The sequence below is a fragment of the Anoplophora glabripennis genome, unplaced genomic scaffold (genome assembly GCF_000390285.2).
Source record: "Anoplophora glabripennis isolate ALB-LARVAE unplaced genomic scaffold, Agla_2.0 scaffold313, whole genome shotgun sequence".
Lineage (NCBI taxonomy): Eukaryota > Metazoa > Arthropoda > Insecta > Coleoptera > Cerambycidae > Anoplophora > Anoplophora glabripennis.
The window spans coordinates 381,296-407,173 of record NW_019416419.1 but is presented as its reverse complement, the minus strand read 5'-3'; the positions used below and the strand labels follow the sequence as shown (position 1 = coordinate 407,173).

Here is a 25,878-nt window from a genome sequence, read left to right as displayed (position 1 = left end):
CGAACAAACATTAAATTATTTATGAACGACTATAAAATTAACAATGAAAGCCGGTGCTGAACAAAATTCACCTTTAATACTTTCCTATATTTACTGTATACTTATTTACAATCGCGCTTGAATTATGATATTATGGTCATTTAGGTGCAATGAATAATAACACATACCTATCTAATGCAACACAGAAAAAAATACTTATTAAATTTTACAGTGAAATAACACTCAAGAGTGGTTCGTATACATACGTCATACTCATGAGTGTGAGTGTTTTTGTCCAAAAGCAATTAAAAAATTATTGAATTTAGACTTTACCTGCGGATTAAAATCGTTAAATATTTAAGTGCGTTTATCATTATGAGACACGTTAGCCTTATTAGTTTATTCTTTATTAAAGCGATATTTAAAAATGATTATCTTTTCGATATTATTTCGATCATTAATTCTATAGATGTATATGTAAAGTCTTCTGCTTTTCTTATTCTATATTGTGTATTGGGAGAGTTGGGATAAATTCTTAGAAAAAAATATTTTCAAATGTAGGAGGTCGAATTATTTAGACTTGGAGACTATATTATTATTTATTATCAAATTAGTTAAAATCTAGAAAAAAATCTAGATCTAGATCTACGGCCATCTGCGTGAAATATTCTAATACGGTGTTTACAGATATTCTGCCAGTGTGATAAATAAAAAATCCATTTGTCGACCTAAAGAGGTACATTTTAAAGCTGTGTTTAAATTACGGTTCGAACTAGATTTATGAATATAACCATCATTTCGGCATGAAAGTGAGTGACAATATTATTGGAGTTTTCTATGCCAGGAAGTCGATTTTAGATTCAAGCGTCATATTTTTCACAAGATTCTGGCTGCTACGCTTCTTTTATATCTAGTGATTATTGGAATACGTCTTTGTATTAGATGCTACTAATACCTAATAATCAATAAGCAGATTTTCAATAAAATTTGTAGGAAGAATTGCCGTTACATCCAATACATGAAATAGATATATTTTATTCTAGTTCTAATAAATTTTATGAAAATTTTATAGTCTGACAGGGGCATAGTAAAGAACCGTTAATGAGAAGGGTTTGGCTAGTTTGATGGTTTTGTTTGTGACAAAAGCATAAACTATGGTTTTATCAAACTTGCCATGACATCAAAATGACGTCTTGAAACAAATTTGACAGACTGATAGGGTCCCTACTGTTGGAATCTGCTTTTGAAAAACCATATGAGTAGTATTTTCTTTATATAGGTTTATGATTGCTTATCTTTTATCTTTCTTTGTATCATCTGATGCCCTGCAAGGATCAATTTTAGGACCTCTATTATTCAACATGTATCTGTTAATACTTTACTGTACGTCGATGGTCCACAATTTATTGTCGAATTAATCTCTTGTTGTCATTGAGTAGTGTGAATGGTTTAATCTGAAATGCCTCTAACTATAATATAGTGTCACATACTAAAAGCAAATTGGACAATTTAACCTCATTAATTGTATTAAAGTCACCGGAGTTACATTTGACAATGAACTAAATTTCAATAAACCATGACAATATAGTACTTATAAAAATTTATGTTTTACAAAGAGAAATAATATAGGTTCTGATAACAGAACATTGAAATATTGTTAAAGGTGTTAAAGGTATTTTATATTTTTTTATGCGGTCTAACTCATCTGTCATTTGGCAACCCAGTTTAAGTGTGTAGAACCTAAATAATTTATAAAATATATTATATTAACATTTTTGCGATAGTGTGTACATTAGTTTATCAAGTGTAAAAAATAGGGACTCTTTCTAAAATATATGACTTGTATTGTATCTTATTATTAGAATACTCCACGATGATCTCTTAAGGCCGTGGCCTTAGCGACTCCGAATACTGAAATCAGGGTTTGCAATCGTCGTTGCGATAGTGTTTACCTGTTATCTGTGGTGTTTACAATAGTTTTTTAGTAGTTAGTGTCAAAAATGGTTTGCGTGTATAGCAACTCGGGAGTTGATGGATATCGTTTTAATTTATGGTGAAACAAGACAACATTTGTATTATGGTGAAGCATTTGTGTTATGGTGAAGCAAGACAACATTTGTGTTAGTTCGTAGAAACTGAGTAAGACGGGCCCAAATGTGTTTACACGCATCGGGTATGTCAAATGATTTTATTATTTAAAAACACAAATGAATTTTATTAATTAATAATAACAATAAAGGCAAAAGCAGTTGAATTTGCCGATGTAAAATAGGTGCTATAAAATTCTATTTATTTCTTTCCTTGCGGAAGTTTTTTGTCCGTTTTTATCACACCGCCATGCCGGTCGCATTTTCGCGAGGTCAGGTTTTACAGTGGACCAGTTTCCAGTGACGTACAGAAGTGTATTTTTAAATCGTTTTCGAACTGCCCTTTTTGATTTTTTCTATACAAAATTGCATTTGTAAGGATCCCCTGTACATCCAGAATTTTTTTTTTGGATAAGCTCTGAATCACCCTGTATAGATGATATATTTGATTGTACGTTTTTATTAAAAATAAATTTTATATTTGTGTGGGTAGGTATAGCATTAATTTGTTTAGGTAATTTTATCATTAAATGTCTTCTCTTTCTCTGCTATCTTTATTTTATTTTTTTATTTATGGTGCTATTCTGTAATATTCTTCCTTATATTGAGAATAAAAAAATATAACAAGATTTACTTAAGCGATTTTTTGTGACATTTTCTGTAAATCAGATTAATACTTTTTGAAATAGTGTTGATTACATTTACCAAAAAAAATTGTAAAATTTGAAGGTTTTCGCTTACAGTCGCTGCAACATATTACAGAATAGTACCATCAGTGTAGTTATTTATTGTATTTTATATGCTTTGTACATTCCCATATATAATTGGTTTCTTTACATTATTCTCGACAAATACCTAAATAAACAAATAGGTACCATTATTAACAACTTTTTTGATTATTTTGTCATGTTTCATCAAGGTTCCTCAAAATGAATGATGGACATCTTTACAAACTTCAGAATAGGGAACTATCGTCATGTTTATATTCACAATAGACCTTTTTAGTAGTGACGTTACATACGCCAAATAATAAGCAACCCCATACTGCACATTCAGTGGTGGCTCGTGAAGGAGGACTCTGGGACTCCGCCCTCCCAGATATTTTCAAACTGTAAACTTAAAATAATGTATTTATTTAAATCAATAAAAAATCTAAATAGCATGCATTAATATGTCTTGGATGTTAGGTTGGTTGCATAAAGTGCATGTACTCCGTGAAAGTAGCTCAGATTAATGCCATCTGCCATCTATGATCGTACCAAAGAGTTATATTTGACCGCGCGCGCAATCCCCACTCCATCGCGGACGGTGAAATCTGAGTCCATCATGCAAGCATAATTTTACATATGATTGGACAAATTGGCACGTGGAGGGGATAGGCGACGATAGGCTCGCGCGCTTTGTTTTGGACTCCATGTGGCAGTAACCCGTGTCACTGAAGTGTGGTTATACGTGTTTGGTTTTTGCTTTGGCGCAAGACATTATATTTTATAAGTTTAAGTTTAAAATGAGGGTTTGTGAAATAAAAAACTTGTTAATAGTAATTTAAGTTTAGAGGAAAAAAGTCGAATTGAAAAATAACCGACGTCCAACGCCAGTGTTGAATTTAGTTCAGGTGCAGAAAGAGTGCAAAAGTAGGCCGGCTTTTATTCGCAAATTTGGTTACATTTATGATAAGACCCTGTGGTTGTGTGGCTGTGACGAAACAAATAGATTTTTTTGTTTTGTATGTTTATTGCTTAGAGCAGGCGAAGAAAAGTGGACGAAAACTGGAGTTTCTGACTTGAAATATTTACCGGACAAAATTAAGAAACATGAAAATTCTCCTAAATACAAAAATAACTTGGTGAGTTTTTTACTTTTAGGAAGAGTAAATATTGCTTCTTGTTTAAGTAGTGCTTATGCAGAACAAATAAATAGTCATAACGAAACAGTTAAGAAAAATCGAATGCTTCTTTAAAAAATTATAGATATCTTAAAACTATATGGTACATGTAACCTTCCTTTTCGTGAACATAATGAAAAAAGTGATTCGGTAAACAAAGAGGAATTTTTAGAACTGATAGACTATAGTATAAAAATTGATCCCGTTTTAGATAAACATCTTAGTGATGCCCATGTTTACCCCCTACACACTGGCAGTATTCATTTTGGGGTTTGTACTTGCAAAACACAATGACCTTGAAATTCCTCAAAATTTTTCGCCTGCGGCGCCAAGCAAATGGTGCCGCACCCTGTAGCTCCTATCATATACATTCTCTTTTCAAAAAATGCCCCCTCCCCCCTTAATCAAACCCACGGGCCGCCACTGTGCACATTGTTATGAAGAATTTCCCAATATTTTTACTAGATCGAATTTTCGACCTTATTTACTACTAATCTATTGTGTATGTCAAGTCTTATTATTTTGCTAGGCAGTGCCAACAAAGGCCAATAGTAGTGGATAATCGTTCAAGCGTAATTTTACAATAAGCTATATTTAATCTCAACATAAAGCAATGTCAATTGTTTGTCTATCGGAAATAAGAAATCGATTGTGTATTGTGAATCTCTTCCAAATCACGTCAAAAAACGACCCATTATGCGTGTCATTAATCGATGTACACCAACCTTCTCCTGCTGCATCTGCGCTTTAATCAGCAGCGTCTTCTTCTTGTCCTTACACCGCTTGTTCTGGAACCACACCCGGATAACTCTAGGCGAGAGTCCCGTCATCTCCACAAGCTGCTCCTTCATAAGGGCGTCCGGTCGGGGGTTGGCCGCGTAGCACGTTCTCAGCGTGTGCAGTTGCTTCTCGTTGAGCACGGTGCGGACCCGGGTGGGTTTGCCGTCGCTGCCGGTGCCTCCGCCGCCGCCCTTCCGCAGCCCACCCCCACCGCCTCCTTTGTGGGACCCGCTCTCCGAGCCCGAATCTGGAACAGACAATGGGGACTGAGCAAACTTTATAAAACTACCTGCTATACGTTTAATATGTATTGGCTCCTAAACTTCGAACGAGGAAAAGAAAGGAAGGGACAAAAAACTGTCTTTACTTGTAAAAGTGAAAATATTTTCTTTTTTAAACTCTTCGAATTATATTATTATTATATGTTAATTTAATTTATTTTATTATTATTAATATACAAGGTGATTTTAAACTGTCTATAAATATTTGCTGGACGGTATTTCAAAAAAGTAGATCAAATTCTATTGTGAAAATGACATTGCTTATTTTAGCGTTTCTTTTTCATGATAAAAAGTGTTAAAAAACTAAAAAAATGGATTTTGTTTTTTCAAAATACAGGAATGACACTAATTTTATTATTCCATCAGATGTTGATAGAGGCCGCAAATAGGGCAACTCTAGACCTGTTGCCAAAGAAATCGCGCAACGATATGATATAGCATATAAAAGACTTATTGAATGGTGTAAAATGAAGAAAATAGCAGACAAGTTTACTGAAAATATACTTTTGGCTTACTTCGAAGAAAAATGTATGTTATGGAGGGCGTCAACACTGTGGTATAATGCCCCTATGATAAAAGCTAGTTAGCAAATCAAAAACAACATGGATATAAGCAAGTATTACAAGCTAATAGCGTTTTTAAAACGAAAAAGTGTAGGATATCGACCAAAAGAATCGAAAATATTTACTAGCGAACAATTAATACACCAAATATCTAATGATAAAAGATGCATCAATTTTGGGTTTAGTTGGAACTTGCCGTCTTGAAGAGCTTTGTAAATTGACATTTGATGATATTGAAAAATCAGAAATCTCCTTATTGTTCCATATTTTGAATTATTTCCGTAAATATGCTGCATTAAAGCCAGCCGCCGTTACCCACCGTCACCGTCGCTTTTTTGTAAATTACGTTAACGATAAATGTATTCTTCAACCTGTTGGGATAAATACTTTTGGGAACTTCTGACATTGTCAGATCCGAAGCAGTTTACTGGCCATTGTTTCCGAAGATCTTCGGTATCTTTGTTAGCAGATTCGGGAGCTAATTTAATTACAATGGTACGACATGGTGGATGGATATCATCAGCTGTTGTTGAGGGCTACATCGAGGATTCAATTACAAATAAAAATAAAATTGCTGAGATAATTCTTCCCAGTACCTACCAGTACCTCTTCTAATGCTGCAATTACTTTAGAGAACTCTTCTACCTTCACATCAGCGTCATCAGGTGACGTCGACGATAGTAATGTAGTTAAACTGAATACCTCCGCAATTACTTCTCAGGGAATTAACATAAGTAACTGTTCGGGTTGTAATATTAATATTAATGTTTCTAAATAATATAGTCTTTCTAAATTTATCAATACAGCTTTCTATTATCTTGAGAAGAATGCATATTACTTACTATATAGTATATAGCATTTTATTACACTAGTGTTAAAAGTGTTTTTGACACGTAATGATTATAAAAGTCAATTTTTAGTTCAGTTATCAATGAATTAAAAATGTCATTTTTATTGACAGTTTTACAAAAAAGAGGTTTTTTGTTAATTCTTCTATTGTTTTTTTAAGAAATTAAGTTGAAATTTAGAGCAGACTTTTATGTTATGCCAACATATCTTTTGTATAACTTTGGTAAAACAATAGAAGCGCGAATGTAGGGAGGAGGCTCGCTAACTCTCCCTACTTTTTCCTGTGTAAGTCTATGGTTTTATCTCTTTCAATCTGGCAAAATTTTTATTTAGGACTTGGTTTATAAGATATTGTAACTTCTTTGGATAGACTACGCTTATGGCTTGGTATTTTTAAAAACTTTACGTTAAGTTTTATTATTTTCCTAATTTACTTCGATATATCTTATTCTTATTTTAATCTTAGAATATTTGGACAGTAACGTCTTGTGTAATGGATTAGTTCTAAGGGGTGTCATCATTTCACCCTCAACATTTTATTTTTTATTTGATTTTAAAACCTTTTTTGGAAAACATTGAAATCTAGAATATTAAAGTTAAAGGTGGTCTTGTTTAATTTCTGTAAAATGAAGCATTTAAAAAAATTATATACAGAGTGGGCCATTAGTGTGAGAAAGTAAAATAACTCCCTTGCTACTCATAATACAGAAAAAAGGTTTATATAAAAGTTTTACACACTTAAGAAACTTAAACTACAAAATTAATTTGACACATACAAGGCGATGAGTAAAAACGGGATACGCCAAATGCATTTTTTAAATGGTACATCCTGTATATTTTTAAACATATGGATTTCCGGGAAAATTCTATATATGTCAATATAAACAGTTTATTATTTTAGTGCGGGGTTGTCAAGATATGTAGAAAATTCTTTGAATTTTGGAAAAAACATAACCTCGAAGAAGTTGTATTAACTTGGCTCAGCTACTAACACTTGGAACAAAATAATTAGACAGAGTTGTAGGCAAATGTTAGGCAAAGGCTCCCATATAGGGCATTTTTTATAATACAATCATTTTTAGAAAGTTTAAATTTGATTTTCTAAAATTTTTCAAATCGAACACCCTGTATTTTATTGTTCTATTTTATTCATATATCGGTCCACTTCAACTTTTATTAAGCATGTTCTATATCTAAAATTGTTAGTTTTTAAGATATAGCAACATTTCTGAAAAAACTTAATTTTTATTATTTTACATAATACCACAAATAAATATTAACTAATAAAATTAACTCAAATTGGAATGATAAACTATGAACTGACAAGTTGACCCAATGTTTTTTTCAAAGCCATTTATTGCGATCGAAAATAATAAAAATTAGGTTTTTCCAGAAATGTTGCTATATCTTAAAAACTAACAACTTTAGGTGTAGAACATACTGAATAAAAGTTGAAGTGGACTGATATGTGAATAAAATGGAACAATAAAATACAGGGTGTTCCATTTGAAAAATTTTAGAAAATCAAATTTTAACTTTTTAAAAATGATTGTATTATAAAAAATGCCCTGTATAAAATATCGATATAGCTAATATGGGAACCTTAGCCTAACATTTGCCTACAACTCTGTCTAATTATTTTGTTCCAAGTGTTAGTAGCTGAGCCAAGTTAGTACAACTTCTTCGAGGTTATGTTTTTTCCAAAATTCAAAGAAGTTTCTACATATCTTGGCAACCGCGCATCTGTTTATATAGACATATATAGAATTTTCCCGGAAATCCATATGTTTAAAAATATACAGGGTGTTCCATTTTGTGAGCTAAGATGCAAAACCTATCTCAATCCAGGTGATTTTACAGGAAAAGGTAAAAATAGCATTAAAAAAATGAGTATTTCAATTTTCATTCTGCATTTAACATCCTACCTCCTTTATCATTTCATCATTCTATCTCGGAAAAAATGGGAAATAACAAAATTTAAAAAAAATTCTTGTGATCTCAAAGAAATATATCTACGTATATAAAAAACAACTGAAAGTTGCATTTCGGAAATATAAACGCAACTTTTATTTTTTTTTTAATGCAATATCCTGTATTTGTCGTTTTTTTTAAAATTATTCTACATTAACTGATTACAATAACGTATACACGTCATATATTTGTTTTGACAGTTTGCATAGTATTTTGATAGGTATATTTATTTATCTTGCATATAATCAAGATTGCCATGAAACCAGGTCGTGGGTATGTTTTCCGCAGTTAAATTTACTAAACAAATCATTAATTTGTCTATTAATAAAAAATATTTTATTATAAAAGGTCTTTATCTTGTTCTAGATAAGAAATTCCAAGTAAGATTTTTTTATAATATCCTGTTATACATCCCATTTATAGTGTTAACTTCGTTCAATATTCTTTCCCTTAGGCTACGTAGTATAAATTATCAGATCTTTCTTTGTTTACTTTATCTTTCAAATTCCGCCACAGAGAGAGATGGAAGTCAAATTAGGATTTCCGGATCATAAAATTATTGATTCAAAGAAAAACTTTTTTTTAAATGTTTTTTGCTTGGAACACGGTGGGGTTATTGTCAAATACCTTTTCTAGCATAGTAATTTTTTTCTTAATAAAATACCCGTTTGGTAAATTTGATCTAACACACCTAACAAACTGTCAAAGCAAACGTACCTACCTACATGTAAATATCACTGTAATATAATTGGAAGGAGTAGGTACTTAGTAGGTATTCAAAAAAACGACAAATATACAAAACAGTAAAAAGAAAAATAACATTAATCGTTAAATCTATCACTACCAATTATTGTATCTTCTTCGTAATTGAAGATTAAAAACAAAAAATAATAGAATCGTAACAACTAACAAAAGTTTTAACAAGATTATGTTTTTTGTTCTTCAGAACAATTAATTATAATAAAAGTATTATGGGAAAGTATTCAATTTCATAGTTAAATGAAGAATATCTGAAAAGATACATAGTAGGATGTGTAGAAGTCCTATCGTGTAGCCTGCATGTTCTCCAGATTGGGTTTTTTGAGCCTATTTATTCTATTGGAATTGAACACTTTAATATTCTTGTTTTTCAACACTAAATGTTAAAAAATATAGTTTGGCAAAATATAATTTTGTTGATATTCTGTTAATTCTATGAGAGTTCATCTTCTTTATTCGATAAATCTATACTTCGATGTGCTGGGCGATCAGAAAGTAAGAAAATATATAATCATTGAAAAGTGAAATTTATTTTTAATATCACATTAAAAAGTTTTTTATAATTAAAAGATTGTAACATTTCAAGTTGACTAATACTAATTATTTTATTTTTAATAATAAATATTCAGTAGTCATTCCACTAATACAAACACCTCTTTTGAAATTCTCTTTTAGAATTTTGTATATCATCTATAAAAATATTGGCAACATCTATAGTCTCCAATTTTAATCAAATTAGAGAAAAATACATGTATATCCCTAATAGAATTTTGACAGTAATATAGTCATAACTATTGGCCACCCCAGAGACCAGATTTGACCTTTATGGATTTTTATTTATGGAAATATTTTAAATGATGAGTGGTACTTAGGCGGTGATACTAAGGGAAGTAATATGGAATTGATGGAATTTGTAGAAATAGTAGATATTTCCTATGTTTGACTGTTTGAAAAAAGGGTTATAAGGCGATTAAACAATTTTTGCCAGTATTTATTATTAAAAACGAAATTATTAGCATGAAGGTTAAATTTTAATTAGGTAGGTACCTATTTCCGTTTTTGAAATTTTTTTTGTAAAATTAAAAATAAACTCATCAGTTTTCACTTTTTATTATTTCCTGAACACTCCATAGATCACAACAAATTTAATGGTTCCATACACATTGTTTTGTACATTACCCTGTTGCTCTTTTCAATTTTCAAAATAACATAATACACGATAATACAGAGTTAATCCTGAAGGTTTGGGGGAGAGGACCTCTGTCCATTAGTGAAGTTTGATAATCTCCAAAGTCCGAACTCGACATTGGGGATTAGTAAGGCGTGAAACGATGGTCATTCAAGATTAAAGCTACTGGTTGTCCTTTGTGAATATTATATCAAAGAATAATACATGGGGTATAAAAGGAAGTTAATTCTACTTGTGTAATGGTATATGTATAGATACTTTTTAACTTAAAATTGAAATAGGAAATTCATTAATTTTTAAACTATAAAAAAATCTTTATTTTAATTTTATAGATGTTCGTTTTATCTATATGGCTCTTTTACATTGTAACAAGTATCAGGAGAAAATAAAAAAAAACATCAAAACAATGCAAAAAGGTCCTATCGAAAATCAATTCTTTCTTTCATCTAATTTATCGATTTGCTTATCTTTCATCTTTGAAGCAATGCGAATTTGTGGAAAATTTTAAATTATATTTACTCACTTTCCACTAGGTATGATTTGATGCTGATGATTACAAAATTAACATGGTTTCCAAACTTTTATCCGTGAAATCTTTACATTGTTTTTAATTTTTCTTTTAATATTTCAATGCAGTAAAGGGTACACAAAATCTGATAGTATATTTTTTCTGGTATAAAAGATATAAGTACAATCAATAGATGAATTTAACATCTCATAAGTATGATTTAGATTTAGAGTTTTATGTAAAGCAGACGAATCTAGAATAAGTATGTAGTTAATGTCAATTATTCAAAATGCAAAACATACCACAGAGGTCAAAACAATAAGTCAGATAATTTATTAATAAATTGTCGCACTCTGCTAGGTAAGTATGTCTATTTGTAGAATCTAATTTTTTACGTTACAATAAAGTTGATTAAGCCTACCAACTATTAGAATAAAAATCAATCATGATAGTAGTATACAATTTATTTATAACTCACGCAAGATGAACACATCTGCAATAGGAAATCCGTACTTATACAGGGTGCCCCAAAATTATATGTATTCCAAATATTATTTTTCCCCTATTAAGATTTTCTATCAGCGCCCATGTTCTAAAACACTGTCTGATTTAAATAAAATTTGGTATGCCATTACCTACACACACTTTTTGACATAATAACCGTAATCATTGCAAAGACAGACACACAATCTCTATTTTTTTTGCTGGTGACATAACTTCAGTCAATTGCTAGATTTGTCACCCTTTAGCGACTAAACTAACCAACTTTGGATAAACGAATAAGTTTAGTTGAATCATCTTAAATTGACACCAATAATAAGTATGTGGTAGTACACGGAATATTGGAACATCTTGTATGATAACTTATTTTTTAAATTTGTCAAAATTGCACTATGCAGGTAAATGATATTGATACCCACTACAACTTAAATGACCCAAATTCCAAATTAAAGACTACAATAGTTTAATCCACATAGGTATAGTGCAAAGATAGGATTAGATAATTTCTAAGATGATTAGTGTGATGGAATCTGTTTATTTGAATTTAAATGTTACGAAATGGAATATATGAATGGAAATATACCTACAACTTTGGGGCTACACTTAATAATAATGGCTAATAATAAATTAGAAACTCACATAATGATAAAAGTAAACACGTTTCTATTTATATTTTTCATTCATCATTTGTCGTGAGGTAACTACATTTTGGGAAACATGTGTTAAATATCGTAAAAAAATATGTCTACGCATTATGCTTGTCACAAGTGGAAAATATACCAAAAATAATTCTTATTTTCTCACGTCAATTTTATATATTTTATTAAGATAATTAGCGTATTGTTTGTCATTTTTCTTTCCAGTTTCATGAAATATTACTGAACATAATATACAAATTAAAAAGTCAAAATGTCGACAAATATGGAAAAAATAAAAAATATTAGGTGAGAGACATAGTATGTTGGAAAACATGGGGTGTATGTCTACTTATTTTATTCATGGACTACAAATACAGGGTGTCCAAATGAACACGAAACAGAGCCATTTTCAGGAACAGCGTCAAGATTGTAGAAAAACGCTCAGACCCGTCGATTTTAGATTAAAGGGGGACATTCTTTGCTGGTATTTTTGACTCCGCCACTTTTACCCCCAAGCAAGGGTAAGCATCATCCCAAAATATTTAAATGGCATTGGGGGTTGGGTAATATTTCTTTTGAAAGCTCTTACAATTCTCTTTACAACAGACTTTAAATTTTATAATTCCGCCCAATACTTATTAAGAATTTTGATTTTAAAGTTGAAACTTATGTACAAACAATTAGTAACGGTAAAAATGTCAGTCATTCGAGTTAAGTACGCCAATGGTATAAATTTAGTATTTCTTGCGTTACATTGGTTTTTGGCGATTTGTTATCACTTTCGTAAAAAAAAACACAATTGTAAAAAACAGAAATGAATGCTATACACACACAATGAACGTAAAATTAGTGGATTCCAAATTATTTTCTAGTATTATTTGGAAGCGTTGGTTGGTAGTTTATTTAATTGTGTTTTTGAAAATTAAACACTATGGTTTATTCCATTGCGGAAAGGGTAGATATCATTTCGCTTTACTTTATGAACAATAAATGTGCGAATAGAACAGCTCAGCTATTTAATGAACAACATCAAGATCGACATGTCAGGAGGAAGTATGTTCTAGAGTTAGTAAAAAAATTTCAAGAGACAGGGAACGTAGCCAATAAAAAACGAGAAATTGAAAAACCTATAGTTAATAAAGCTAGTGAAGTTGCAGTTTTGGGACAAGTTCATCTTGATCCTACATTAAGTACGAGGCAGCTGGCATCTGCGTCTGGGATCAATCGAACTAGCATACAAACCATTTTGAAGAAGAATAAATTCCATCCATACAAAATACATTTAGTCCAGGAACTTCATGAGGATGATTATGACCGCCGTTTGCAATTTTGCGAAATAATGAGTGAGCGAGCAGGGAACGATCCACAGTTCCTTTTTAACATCTGTTTTTCTGATGAATGCAGTTTTTTCTTGAACGGGACGGTAAATCGTCACAATTGCCGCTATTGGTCCGATTCAAACCCAAGAGTTTTTCACGAGGTGCATACACAGCAACCGGAAAAATTAAATGTATGGGCTGGAATTTTCGGTGACCGGCTGGTGGGTCCTTTTTTTCTACCTGGTAATTTGACTGGCCAAATGTATTTGCAATTACTGGAAGACGCTATTGACCCTGCCTTGACTGATATTATTGAAAATGTTCCAGAGTATGATGAAGATCATTTGATTTTTCAACAGGACGGTGCTCCTCCGCATTATGCGTTAATTGTCCGTCAGTATTTGGACCAACGTTTTCTACGGAATTGGATTGGGAGAAGAGGCAGCATTGAGTGGCCTCCACGATCACCGGATTTATCGCCCCTTGATTTCTTTTTGTGGGGATACCTAAAAAGTAAAATCTATAAAACACAGCCAGCGTCGCTGGAAGATTTGCGTCAAAGAATCGTCGACGAATGCCGTCGAATCACTCCGGAAATGCTTCGGAATGTGCGCGAACGTTTCGAACAAAATCTTTATTCTTGTATGGAAGCGGGCGGTCATCAGTTTGAACATTTAATCAACTAAGTAGTAAGTAAGCAACTAAACATAATTTAAATTTTAAAATGTAAATTTTTTTCAAAGTATTGGGCGGAATTATAAAATTTAAAGTCTGTTGTAAAGAGAATTGTAAGAGCTTTCAAAAGAAATATTACTCAACCCCCAATGCCATTTAAATATTTTGGGGTGATGCTTACCCTTGCTTGGGGGTGAAAGTGGCGGAGTCAAAAATACCAGCAAACAATGTCCCCCTTTAATCTAAAATCGACGGGTCTGAGCGTTTTTCTACAATCTTGACGCAGTTCCTGAAAATAGCTCTGTTTCGTTTGCATTTGGCCACCCTGTATTTATCCCTTATTTGCACAGGTAACTGATAAAACGAAAGGTCCGAGTACAAAATGAAAAACAATAAATTTGGTAGAAGAAACAACGGTCTTTCAAATGAAACAAAAAAGAAATAAATGAAAGATGACCTATATTCCGATTTTTGCTGCCGAAGATAGGGTAAAATTTGCATACAATTTTTTTTTTGGCATTTTTGCCATCTTCTGCTTTCAGAAGCGTAACTCCTGAATTTTTTAAATTAAGCGCACATAGAGACACTAATGTAGACTACTCTTGGGAAAATTATTGCCAATTTGCTTTTAGGTTTGACTATAATTGCTTTCTTATTTGCACGACTGGATTTGGCACAAAAAATAAGCAATTAAAACTGAAGGATTTTGGAGCTCACGCGTGATCATTGCAAGATGACCGTGTAAATCAAAGCCTTGTGAACAAAAGCATATCAGAGTCTAATATTTTACCCAGTTTAGTTTAGGACCAAGGGCTATTTCTGTGCAAAATTTCATGAATATTGGAGATGGTCGACTGGGAGCGTTGGGACGGTTGACATGGAATGACCCATTTGGTCTGACCTGGAGAATGATCTCATCATCGATCTCGAATTGGAGTCATAATGTTACACAAATCTAGCTCCAAAACTTCATCATGTTTCATAAAAATTTTTGTTTTCAAAATTTTTACTTCATATGTTGTAATGTTAATACGGGAAAATGGAATAGCAATATTCTCAGCATGCTTGGTGTAGTGTTGGTGTACCTACGTGCAGTATTTGACCAAATTTCCAACATTTTTATGAATAAGAAGTAAGGATTCACGTATAAAAAGGCATGGAAGTGGTAAAATCCTATTTTTTTTTTTTAAATAAATCGCCATTAGAAGTAGTTCTAGATATACCAGCAATAACACGAACCGCAGCCTTTTGCAAAATGAAAACATTTTGGGTACTACTAGAATTACCCCAAAGTGCAATGCCATATGTCAAATGACTATGAACTAAAGAGTGATACGCCATTTTCTTTACACTGTTATCAACTGAAGGTCACATCTGTCTTAACAGGAATATCTGTGTTGATAGTTTTGAAGATAGGCTATCAATATCAAGTTTATGCTAGAATCAAGAGTAACACCCAAATATTTTACACTCGATTTGGGTTGGATTTTTTACCGCAATCAAACTACCCGAACTCATATCTCTACTATCACGAGACAACAGTGTTATGTCATCCGCATGTACTATTAGGAATATTGATCCGTAAATCGTTGATGTATATCAGGAAGATCACAGGACCTAGTATTGACCCTTGACGTACACCATTACATATAGGAAGTAAGGTAGATTATGTGCTCTGTATAGTAACATATTGCTGCCTGCCTGTTAAATAAGATTGAAAAAGTTGTAATTCATTATTACGAATACCGTAATATTCAAGTTTAGCAAGTAAAATATCGACATTAACGCAATCAAAGGCCTTCGAAAGATCACAAAAGAAGCATAAGTAACATCATTACTCGTATTATCAAAACCATCAACGACTTCGTCAATAACTGACAGAAGAGCTTTGATGGTAGAAAAGCCCTTTTTGAAAGCAAATTGTAATGGTAACAATATAGATTTAACTTCTAAATAAGCAAGTAGTTTTTCATTTAGAAAGGATTTCAAGTATTTTCGAAAAAAATTGGAACTATAGCTATGGGACGAAAATGATTCAATGTCTCCTTTTTTGTACACATGAAGAACCTGTGTTATTTTTAAACAATGAGGGCATGTACCCTCTTCAATAGCAGTGTCAATGGGGTCACAAGGAAATCTAATGATGTTTTTATTATTATGCAGCTACTTAAACCATAATAATCAAGGCAAATTTTGTTTTTCAGACGTATAAGAAAGTATTATGTAAATACTACTGCGTTATGTCAATTATTTCATTTATGGAAAGCCAAACTTTTGGTCACGACCTGCTTAAATGGGATTTATTCTCGTGGACCTCCATTTACATCTCATGTACCTCCAATTTTTNTATTTTGGGGTGATGCTTACCCTTGCTTGGGGGTGAAAGTGGCGGAGTCAAAAATACCAGCAAATATTGTCCCCCTTTAATCTAAAATCGACGGGTCTGAGCGTTTTTCTACAATCTTGACGCAGTTCCTGAAAATAGCTCTGTTTCGTTTGCATTTGGCCACCCTGTATTTATCCCTTATTTGCACAGGTAACTGATAAAACGAAAGGTCCGAGTACAAAATGAAAAACAATAAATTTGGTAGAAGAAACAACGGTCTTTCAAATGAAACAAAGCATTAAGATTTCTGCTGCTGAAGATAGGGTAAAATTTGCATACAATTTTTTTTTGGCATTTTTGCCATCCTCTGCTTTCAGAAGCGTAACTCCTAAATTTTTTAAATTAAGCACACATAGAGACACTAATGTAGATTACTCTTGGGAAAATTAATGCCTGATTTAAATTGCAGCATCTTAAGTTATTTGTGCTTAAAGTATGGTCATTATTTCAGAAACTGATTTTTTTGCTCAATTTTGGCACCAATTTGCTTTTTAGGTTTGACTACAATTGCTTTTTTATTTGCACGATTGGATTTGGCATAAAAAGTTGTCATAGTTAAATTTCATCATTCTTCGTTTATCCAAACTGAAAAAACAAGCAATCAAAGCTGAAGCATTTCGGAGCACGCGCGTGATCATTGCAAGATGGCCGTGCAAACCAAAGCCTATAACTTGTGAACAGCATATCAGAGTCTAATATTTTACCCAGTTTAGTTTAGGACCAAGGGCTTTCTCTGTGCAAAATTTCATGAAGATTGGAGACGGTCGACTGGGAGCGTTGGGACAGTTAACACGGAATGATCCATTTGGTTTGACCCGGAGAATGATCGATCTCGAATTTTCCCATGATTTAAGCATGGAGTCATAAAGTTTCCCAAATCTAGCTCCAAAACTTCATGTTTCATAAAAATTTTTCTTTTCAAAATTTGTACTTCATATCTTGCAAATGAATAAGAAGTAAGGATTCATATATAAAAAGGCGTGGAAGTGGTAAAATCCTATTTTTTTTAAATAAATCGCCACTAGAAGTAGTTCTAGATATACCAGCAATAACACGAACCGCAGCCTTCTGCAGAATGAAAACTTTTTGGGCACTACTAGAATTACCCCAAAGTGCAAGGCCGTATGTCAAACGACTATAAACTAAATACACAATTTTCATTACACTGTTATCAACTGAAGGTCGCATCTGTCTTAACAGGAATATTTGTGTTGATAGTTTTGGACATAGGCTATCAATATCAAGTTTATACTAGAATCTAGAGTAACACCCAAATATTTTACACCCGATTTGGGTTGGGATTTTTCACCGCAATCAAACTACCCGAACTCATATCTCTACTAGCACGAGACAACAGTGTTATGTCATCCGCAAAGAGGATACATGTACTATTAGGAATATTGACCGATAAGTCGTTGATGATATATCAGGAAGAGCACAGAACTAGTACTGACGTACACCATTACATATAGGAAGTAAGGTAGATTCTGTGCTCTGTATACTAACATATTACTGTCTGCCTGTTAAATAAGATTGAAAAACTTGTAATCCATTATTACGAATACTGTAATATTTAAGTTTTGCAAGTAAAATATCGACATTAACGCAATCAAAGGCCTTCGAAAGATCACAAAAAGAAGCATAAGTAACAGCGTTATTATCAAAACCATCAACGACTTCGTCAATAACCGACTGAAGAGCTTTGATGGTAGAAAAGCCCTTTCTGAAAGCAAATTGTAATGGTGACAATATACATTTAATTTCTAAATTAGCAAATAGTTTTTCTTTTAGAAAGGATTTCAAGGATTTTCGAAAAAATTGGAATTATAGCTATGGGACGAAAATTATCCAATGATTCCAATGATGATGAGTCTCCTTTTTTGTACACATTTTTAAACAATCAGGCCATGTACCGTCTTCAATACATTTATTAAATAGCAGTGTCAATGGGGTCATAAGAAAATCTAATGATGTTTTTATTATGCAGCTACTTAAACCGTAATAAGGCAAATTTTGTTTTTCAGATGTATAAGAAAGTATTATGCAAATACTACTGCGTTATGTGAATTATTTCATTTATGGAAAGCCAAACTTTTGGTCACGACCTGCTTAAATGGTATTTATTCTCGTGGACCTCCATTTACATCTCATGTACCTACCTCCAATTTTTGTTATCGCTAATATGGACTCCTCGCAGTTCCGAGTCGATCCCTACGGGTCGGTATAGACCATTTTAGAAATCATTGACCTAGAGTGTAATTTTACATAAAATTTTCAAGTGTATCTACTATTTTCAAAAAAGTTGCTGAATTTATGACACTTATGATTCCTACTAAAAATGAATTTTTAGCTTGATCGAAATTATTTAAACTTTTAATTCATTTACCTTAGTTTCAAGACTAGGTACATAATTCCCAATTAAGTAGACTTAAATAAACTAAAAGGTACTAGAATAATAAAAAGAGGGAATCATGTATGGCTCTCTTTGTAATATCGCAGCTAAGTGTAAGTATTCCGTGATTAAATCCTGCACACGTATTGGTGTGGGGCCCCGTAAAACGGGAGCCATGATATTAATTAGCACTTAAACCTCGGAGCTCGTCGATCGCAACGGCGGCGTCTACGAGAGTAAGAGAGAGGACGAGCGTCCTCCGAGTACGCCCCTGGGGTACCTCTGTTTGTGTCCACTCACCGCTCCAACCAGCCGACGACTATCTTTGAAGTTAAACCCATCGCAAATATTTGAACAGTAAAAATGCTCAGTCTTCGAGATTTTAAACTAAATAAAGACAAACTAAATAGACTGGCCGGCCTTTTAAACACTTCAATGGACGTGGAAGTGTTTTTCTTTCTAGGCCTCGGACCCCACATAGTCCTCACAACAAACAATAGATAGATGGGTTTTGTTTATCTTTTGGCCTTTTGTGTACGAATTTCGTTTTTTGTGTTGTTTTTTGGTTTGTTTGTCCTAACGGTTCTAATGTTGCCGCTAATCAAAATTAGAAATTTTTTGAAGAGCTTAAAACACCCTTTTGGTGTTTAAAATTCTCCAGCTATATTTCGAAAATCAAGAGATAAAGTTTTGTAAAAAACCGTTGTGTAATGCAATAAACCACTTTAATTTAGCAAGAACGAAGAACAAATCATATTAACAGAAACATTTTTCTATGAGGAGAACTTTGGAAAATTGCGCTTGCAAAATGGTAACTAAATGTTATTTTGTCCAGGCTGCTGAAATTATTAGCTTTGTTTTTGTTTTTTGGTCAAACCGAGGGTCAAACGTTTACCTTTTTTTAGATTATAGGAAATCGTCATATTATACAGGATGTCTCAGAATAACGTGTACAACGGAAGTCCACAGATTCGTGGACTCAAAATAGGCAGATTTAGGCTAATTCACCTATAGCCCAAATCGCTTCGTTTGGCCGCTAGATGGCCTCAAAGTTCGTGAAAATTTTTTGCATTTTGTAAATAACTCGAATACGTATTATTCGATTTTGATTAATTTTGGGGTGTGGACTTTTGCTTTCAATCTACACATTTTGGTGTTATACATAGTGTTTTTTAAAACTTTCAACTCCTGTAAAATTTATGTATGGTGATAATATTCGTTCATAACTTTTTCCTGTTTCGGGCGATAATCACCACTATATTTGGAAGTTTTTGGGTTTCTCGTAGAATTTTGATTAAATGAGCGGTTTGGTTACAAAAAAATATTTTTTAAATGTATATATTATCTTGCCACCCTTATTACAATACTTAACAAAGTACTAGTAGGCTCTGATTTTGTATAGGTTGACTGTAATTTCAGTTTGATCTTTTAATCATTGTAACTGCCAATTCTGTTTTACTAGAAGGAATCGGTATAATAAATATTCACAATGAACATGTGTACGCTCAAGAAAATTAACATGCTGTCAAAGTGAAATATTATTAGCATGAATGTTCTTGTACCCAAACCGCTCATTTAAGCAAAATTCTATAAGAGGCCCAAAATCTTCCAAATAAAAAATAGTTGTCATTATTGCCGGAAAGAGGAAAAATTTATGAACGGATATTGTTAGCATACATTAATTTTGTAGGAGTTGTGAGTTTTAAAAAACACTCAGAATAACACCAAAATTTGTAGATTGAAAGCAAAAGTCCACACCCCAAAAATAATCAAAATCGATTAATATCTATTCGAGTTATTTACAAAATTCAAAAAAAATTTACAAACATTGAGGCCATCTAGCGGCCAAACGAAGCGATTTTGAATATAGGTGAATTAGCCTAAATCTGCCTATTTTGAGTCCACGAATCTGTGGTCTTTCGTTGTACACGTTATTCTGGGACACCCTGTATATGCAGCCATAATAACATATTAACTGTAATAATATAAGATACATACATAGTTATTTACAATATTAATTTAAAACTTCACATATTTGCAAAATCAGGTAGGTAGGTCAACAGGAAAAAAATCAGTAAATTTTCAAAATTAAAGTTTGTTTTAATTAATGAACAACTTTCATAAATTTATGTGTAATAATTTTTGGCTAATCCTACCAAAAAAATGAATCAAGTTAAATCTGGAGAGCGTGCAGACCAATGCAATGAAATAAAATAACAATTTTTTGTAACTTACAGCAGAAGTTTACAAAATATACAAACATTTGCATATGTGTACAGTATGTCGTAGTATTCCTGTTTTAGATGTGTTTTAACAACAACGTTATATTACATTTTTGTCTTAATAGCTTTAAAAAATTATTAAAAACACAAATGTCTACCAATATACCCTAAAACTTAAAGGTAAGTTTGTAACCCCCTAACTTGAAGGATTGTTCTGTTTGAAACAACGTCCCTGAATTTTTTCCGAAAGAAACGTTAGCATGGGTAATAAGAGGAAAATTTTTCAAAACTATCTTAAATTACATAATAATATTAGAATGTATCACCATGCTTTAAAATAACTGCAAAGTTTACCAACTGATTATTTCAAAGTATGTATATCCAGGTAGTTTCAGAAAACTTTAAGATTTATCAAAACGGGTTGGGCAAAAATGGGTAATAATCTATTATTAGAAAGTCACATCCAATTAGAGGAAATTTCGACTATCTAATTTAAATAATTTTTTTAAGGTAGATGCTGATAGAATGTTAAAATAATATTCTTTTTCAGTTTTTATTTTGTCACTGAACATGAAATTACCTTGAATTGGAAAATGTTAGAGTAAGACGGAACCTATTATAGATTTCAGAAATCAATTTCCTAAAAACAAGCATATTTATGCCTTATGAAAAAAAAAATATGTTAATATAATTTTTTTCAATTAGTTTGTAAAATTTAAATTTTTACCGACCCCCTGCAATGTCTATCGATACTACGAAGAGTAACACAATTTGTCAAAAGCGGAAGTCATTTATGTTTAGTGTAGAGTTTACAGAACCAAAATATCTGTATTGATTTTCAGGATATCAGGCTGGGAGTTTCAAGTGGAACTCTCTGATTGTTTCTAGTTGGGTGCGATCATGTTGTTATATCGGAAACAATAATTTCTCTTAAAAAATGGTTCTGGGTATATTTCAAGAGCTACAAAAAAATAGAAATATTCTTAAGGTTTCTAAACTGTTATTCTAAAATGAAATCAGATTTCCAGTAATGTACCTACTGGTATGAACCATCATCAATTTAATCTTTTGAATATATACAGTGTAGGAAAGTATATACAGTGTAGGAAAGTACCGATGGTCTATCAGAAGTTACGTGAGAGCGATAAAGTAAGCTATAGAAGTCCATGTGATAGACAAGGACGGTTATAATGAAGGCGTCTAATAGTCAACGCCCATTTCGCCCTTCCACAAATAAGAAGTGGATCTTATTTGCGGAAGGGCGAAACGGGCGGTGACTATGAGAGGCCTTCATTATAGCCATCCTTCTCTATCGCATGGATTTCTATGGCTTACTTTATCGCTCTCACGTAACTTCAGATAGACCATCGGTACTTTCCTACCCTGTATCTGTCAGCATTTTTGCGCTACTACAACTACATAACCTATAAAACCAATGGTTACTGACTGCTCATTAGACAATACAATTTTTATCAAAACAATTTGAAGACATCATTTTGATGTCATGGCAAGTTCGATCAACCGATCATTTTTTATTATCTAACGGTTTCCTGCGTTTTTCTCAATAAATGGAAAATGGGTAGAGAAGAAAATAATATTCGATAATTTCCAAAAGGCTTTAATATGTTCTATTTGGTACTGTTAGTTGGATAAATGGCAACAGAAAGTTGCAAGCAATAATTATTGTTTTTGTTGTTAATGGAAACCAATTTTCATAAAGCTTATTGCATTTCTCAATTTTAGACTTTAGCGAAGACTAGATAGTGAAGGTAAGTTTTTAAAACTGAACATTTAACAAAATATTTTAAATTGCCAGTGTTGCGAGAAACAACTATTCCGCGGGTTATATGCCCTGACCGGCATTGAATTATACTCGTAACACCTAGTAGAATGGCGTAGTTGGGAAGTAGTGCGATAGATGGAGCCATTTGCGCTCTGTGTATTTAACAAAATAATTTTAAAACTAATTAAAATAATAGCAATAAGCTGAATTTAATAATCTTTTCTAATATGAATGTAACAGAGCGCGTCAAGAATTTTATTTAAACTGTAAGTGGTAACTGAATGAAAGTATTGACCAGGAAACAGACATATCTTATAACACTATCCCAAATTTTGTGCTTATTCAGAGAAATCAAATTTTCTGTAGTACGAGGCCATACACAGGCTGGACTACCGAATTAGAAAAACTGCGGACACCACTAATGAGAACAGGATCTTCGTAATTGCTCCGACCCCATGGTTTATCCATTCGTTTCGGTGGAAACAATGGAGTGTGTCTAATTGTACTAGAACTAATTAGTTTTGTGAATCCTGTAACGTCTATATTTTAATTACAAATTATAATTATAAACTTAAACAGATAAAACAGAATCGTCAGAACCAAAAAAGTTAATTTAGGGGATCTGAGACTATAAATATAAGCAGAAGGAAGAAATTGGTGAAGGTAAATTATCCATGTTTGTTGAAGTTTTCTAAGTGTGTTAAAAAGAAGTGTTAACAGCGACGAATTAAAAAAAAAGATGAAAAGATCATATCAGTATAATCCAAAACGCTATGACAAATGAAATAATTTAAGTGTACCTATCGTCATCGCTTGCATGAGCAGTGAAATTTTCGCGAAAATTGTAGCATCTTTTGAAAATCAAATAGGTTCTCTTATTTCTTTTTGATAGAAACGTATCGTTTTCGAGAAAATTACAAAATGTGATTTTAAAACCCTTTTTGACAGTACACACATGACAATTCACGGCAGATTGTTTAATGCTGTATTAATTGAGATTAAAAAAGGAGTTTCTATCAATTTGTTTATACAGAGTGTTAAAAATTAAAGTAACGGAAATTGAGAGATTTAACACTTATATTTCATGAAAAATACATTATTTATGGATGTTCAAAGTGTCTTCATTGCATGTCAATGCAAGCCAACGTACTCTTTCAAATTACAGAGTTTTTGTCAATGCAAAAAAGTCAATACAATAATTTTTTTTTAAATAATGCTATGTTGGTATATTTAGGCATATAAAAACTTGGTAGGGCGGACGGCGGGCGCCTATCCAAATATAGAAACAACAATTAGTTACTTTTACAGTAATCATACAACACATTGCTTTTATGTTACCATAAAAAGGCTTCCTAAAATATTGGAAGAGTAAATATTTGTAAGAGAAAGTAAAGTGTAAATCTGTAGTTACATAGGCAAGTGTCTTCTAATTCATATTTTCAAAAAATATTAAACAAACCTTGGATTTTGTTCCAGACAACTAATAAATAAATAGAAGATATGGATATAATTATCGATGGAATAATTCAAGTGGAATAAATGCACTGTTAACGTCAAACTTTTTACCAGGAATTTTAAAATTTCTTCTGTAAACAATTTAGTATGTTAATGATTATGAAATAAAACAGTACTGTTACAACACTTCTGTTTTTGATTGTAGTAGTAGAATAAACTCAATTCCGGAATCTATTAGAATACTAGTTATTACCTAAACATATACCTAGACAATATTGTTATGAATTAGATTTGTATATACTTATTTTTTTAATCTTGAGAATCTGCACAGATTTATTTAATAATTTCCTAGAAACTGCAATTGTATGTCGAAGGTCAATTAAAAACTGTTGTTAAATTCAAGACACAAACAAATAATTCTAAATGCCTAAGGAGATGTTGATGAGATAAAAGAATGGCCTTCACTTTTGTTTGGCCAATGTCATTATAAATAATACAATTAGATATGTTGGTAATAAAATCGTAGTGTAGAAGCAACTAACTATAAATTGTTATTGAATTACAAGTACGTATATAGTACGAGGTTAGTAATCTTACTAATGCTTTCTAGTATGTTAATCCTATCGATTAGTTCCTTTGAAATATTTAGGAGCGAAAAAAATGCTCAGTTTTTTCTAACTTCAAACAAGTTATGTAAATAATATTAGTATAATAGGAGTTTACGAAAATTAACTCGTAGTGATCATATCATTCTCTTCCTTCAGATCCATAAGAATAACAAAGACAGAGATAGCAACTCGATTCAATTTTCGAAAATCCCTAATATAAATCAGATTTGAGCCTTCTATAAAAAGTTACAGCCTGTTTTTAGTAAATAAAAATGGCTGCAGATAGAAAGATTAATTTGATTAAATTTGATACGGACGTAGTTTTAGTGAAATGCCACTATATTAATGTATTTCCTGTTTTTGTGTTTTTTTACATATAAGTTACACCATTCTTTTTTCCCTTAGGTTTTTTTTAGAAATCAGAACAAAAAAATGTTTCTTAATTGCGCTATCTATTTTTATGTCCTATAGAATTTCGGTGTGTATCTAACGTATTGATCTTTCTATTTCATATTTTCCATTCACAAACGTTTACCATGTTCAGCTGAACAAATTCCACTGGTACCTGAAATCTGCCGATCAAATAGAGGTGGAATTTGATGTAAGAAAGAAATGCAGGCAGTCGATAACTCATTGTGTGTCTTCCACACTTCACTCCTTTGCCACTGCTCATCCTAAAAGTAATAGGAGTGAGAAATGAAGCCCATTATCTGCTGCCTGCATTTACATCTCATTCTACATCAAGTGCGTCAGTTTTGATTTGGCATTTCAGGTCTCAAGTGAAATTTGTCCAGTTACTTAGAAAATTGGAAGAGCTAGGAACACTTAAAGAAAGAAGAGATAGGAGATCGTGTGCAAGGCCGTAAAATTTCGATATCTCTGTTAGTTTTTGGGTAAAAAATAATATCTACAAATTAAATGCATGTTTGTGTATTATTGATTTGAATAAATTATATAGTTTTCCACAATTTTAATAAAAAAGAGAAAAACAATAGGATTGATTTACTTAGTTTTGCACACAAATAATCTGTTTTAAGTAATCCTAACA

General features: G+C 32.1%; 1 protein-coding gene across 1 annotated transcript in view; it reads right to left on the bottom strand.

The window, feature by feature from the left end:
- The window catches only part of LOC108908519 (insulin gene enhancer protein ISL-1), a 152,251-nt gene that overhangs the window by 16,485 nt on the left and 109,888 nt on the right, over positions 1-25,878 (bottom strand). Inside the window, exon 4 of the mRNA XM_018712575.2 lies at positions 4,677-4,978. Within this exon, the coding sequence (XP_018568091.1) occupies positions 4,677-4,978 (302 nt within the window). The remainder of the gene's footprint in view (positions 1-4,676; positions 4,979-25,878) is intronic.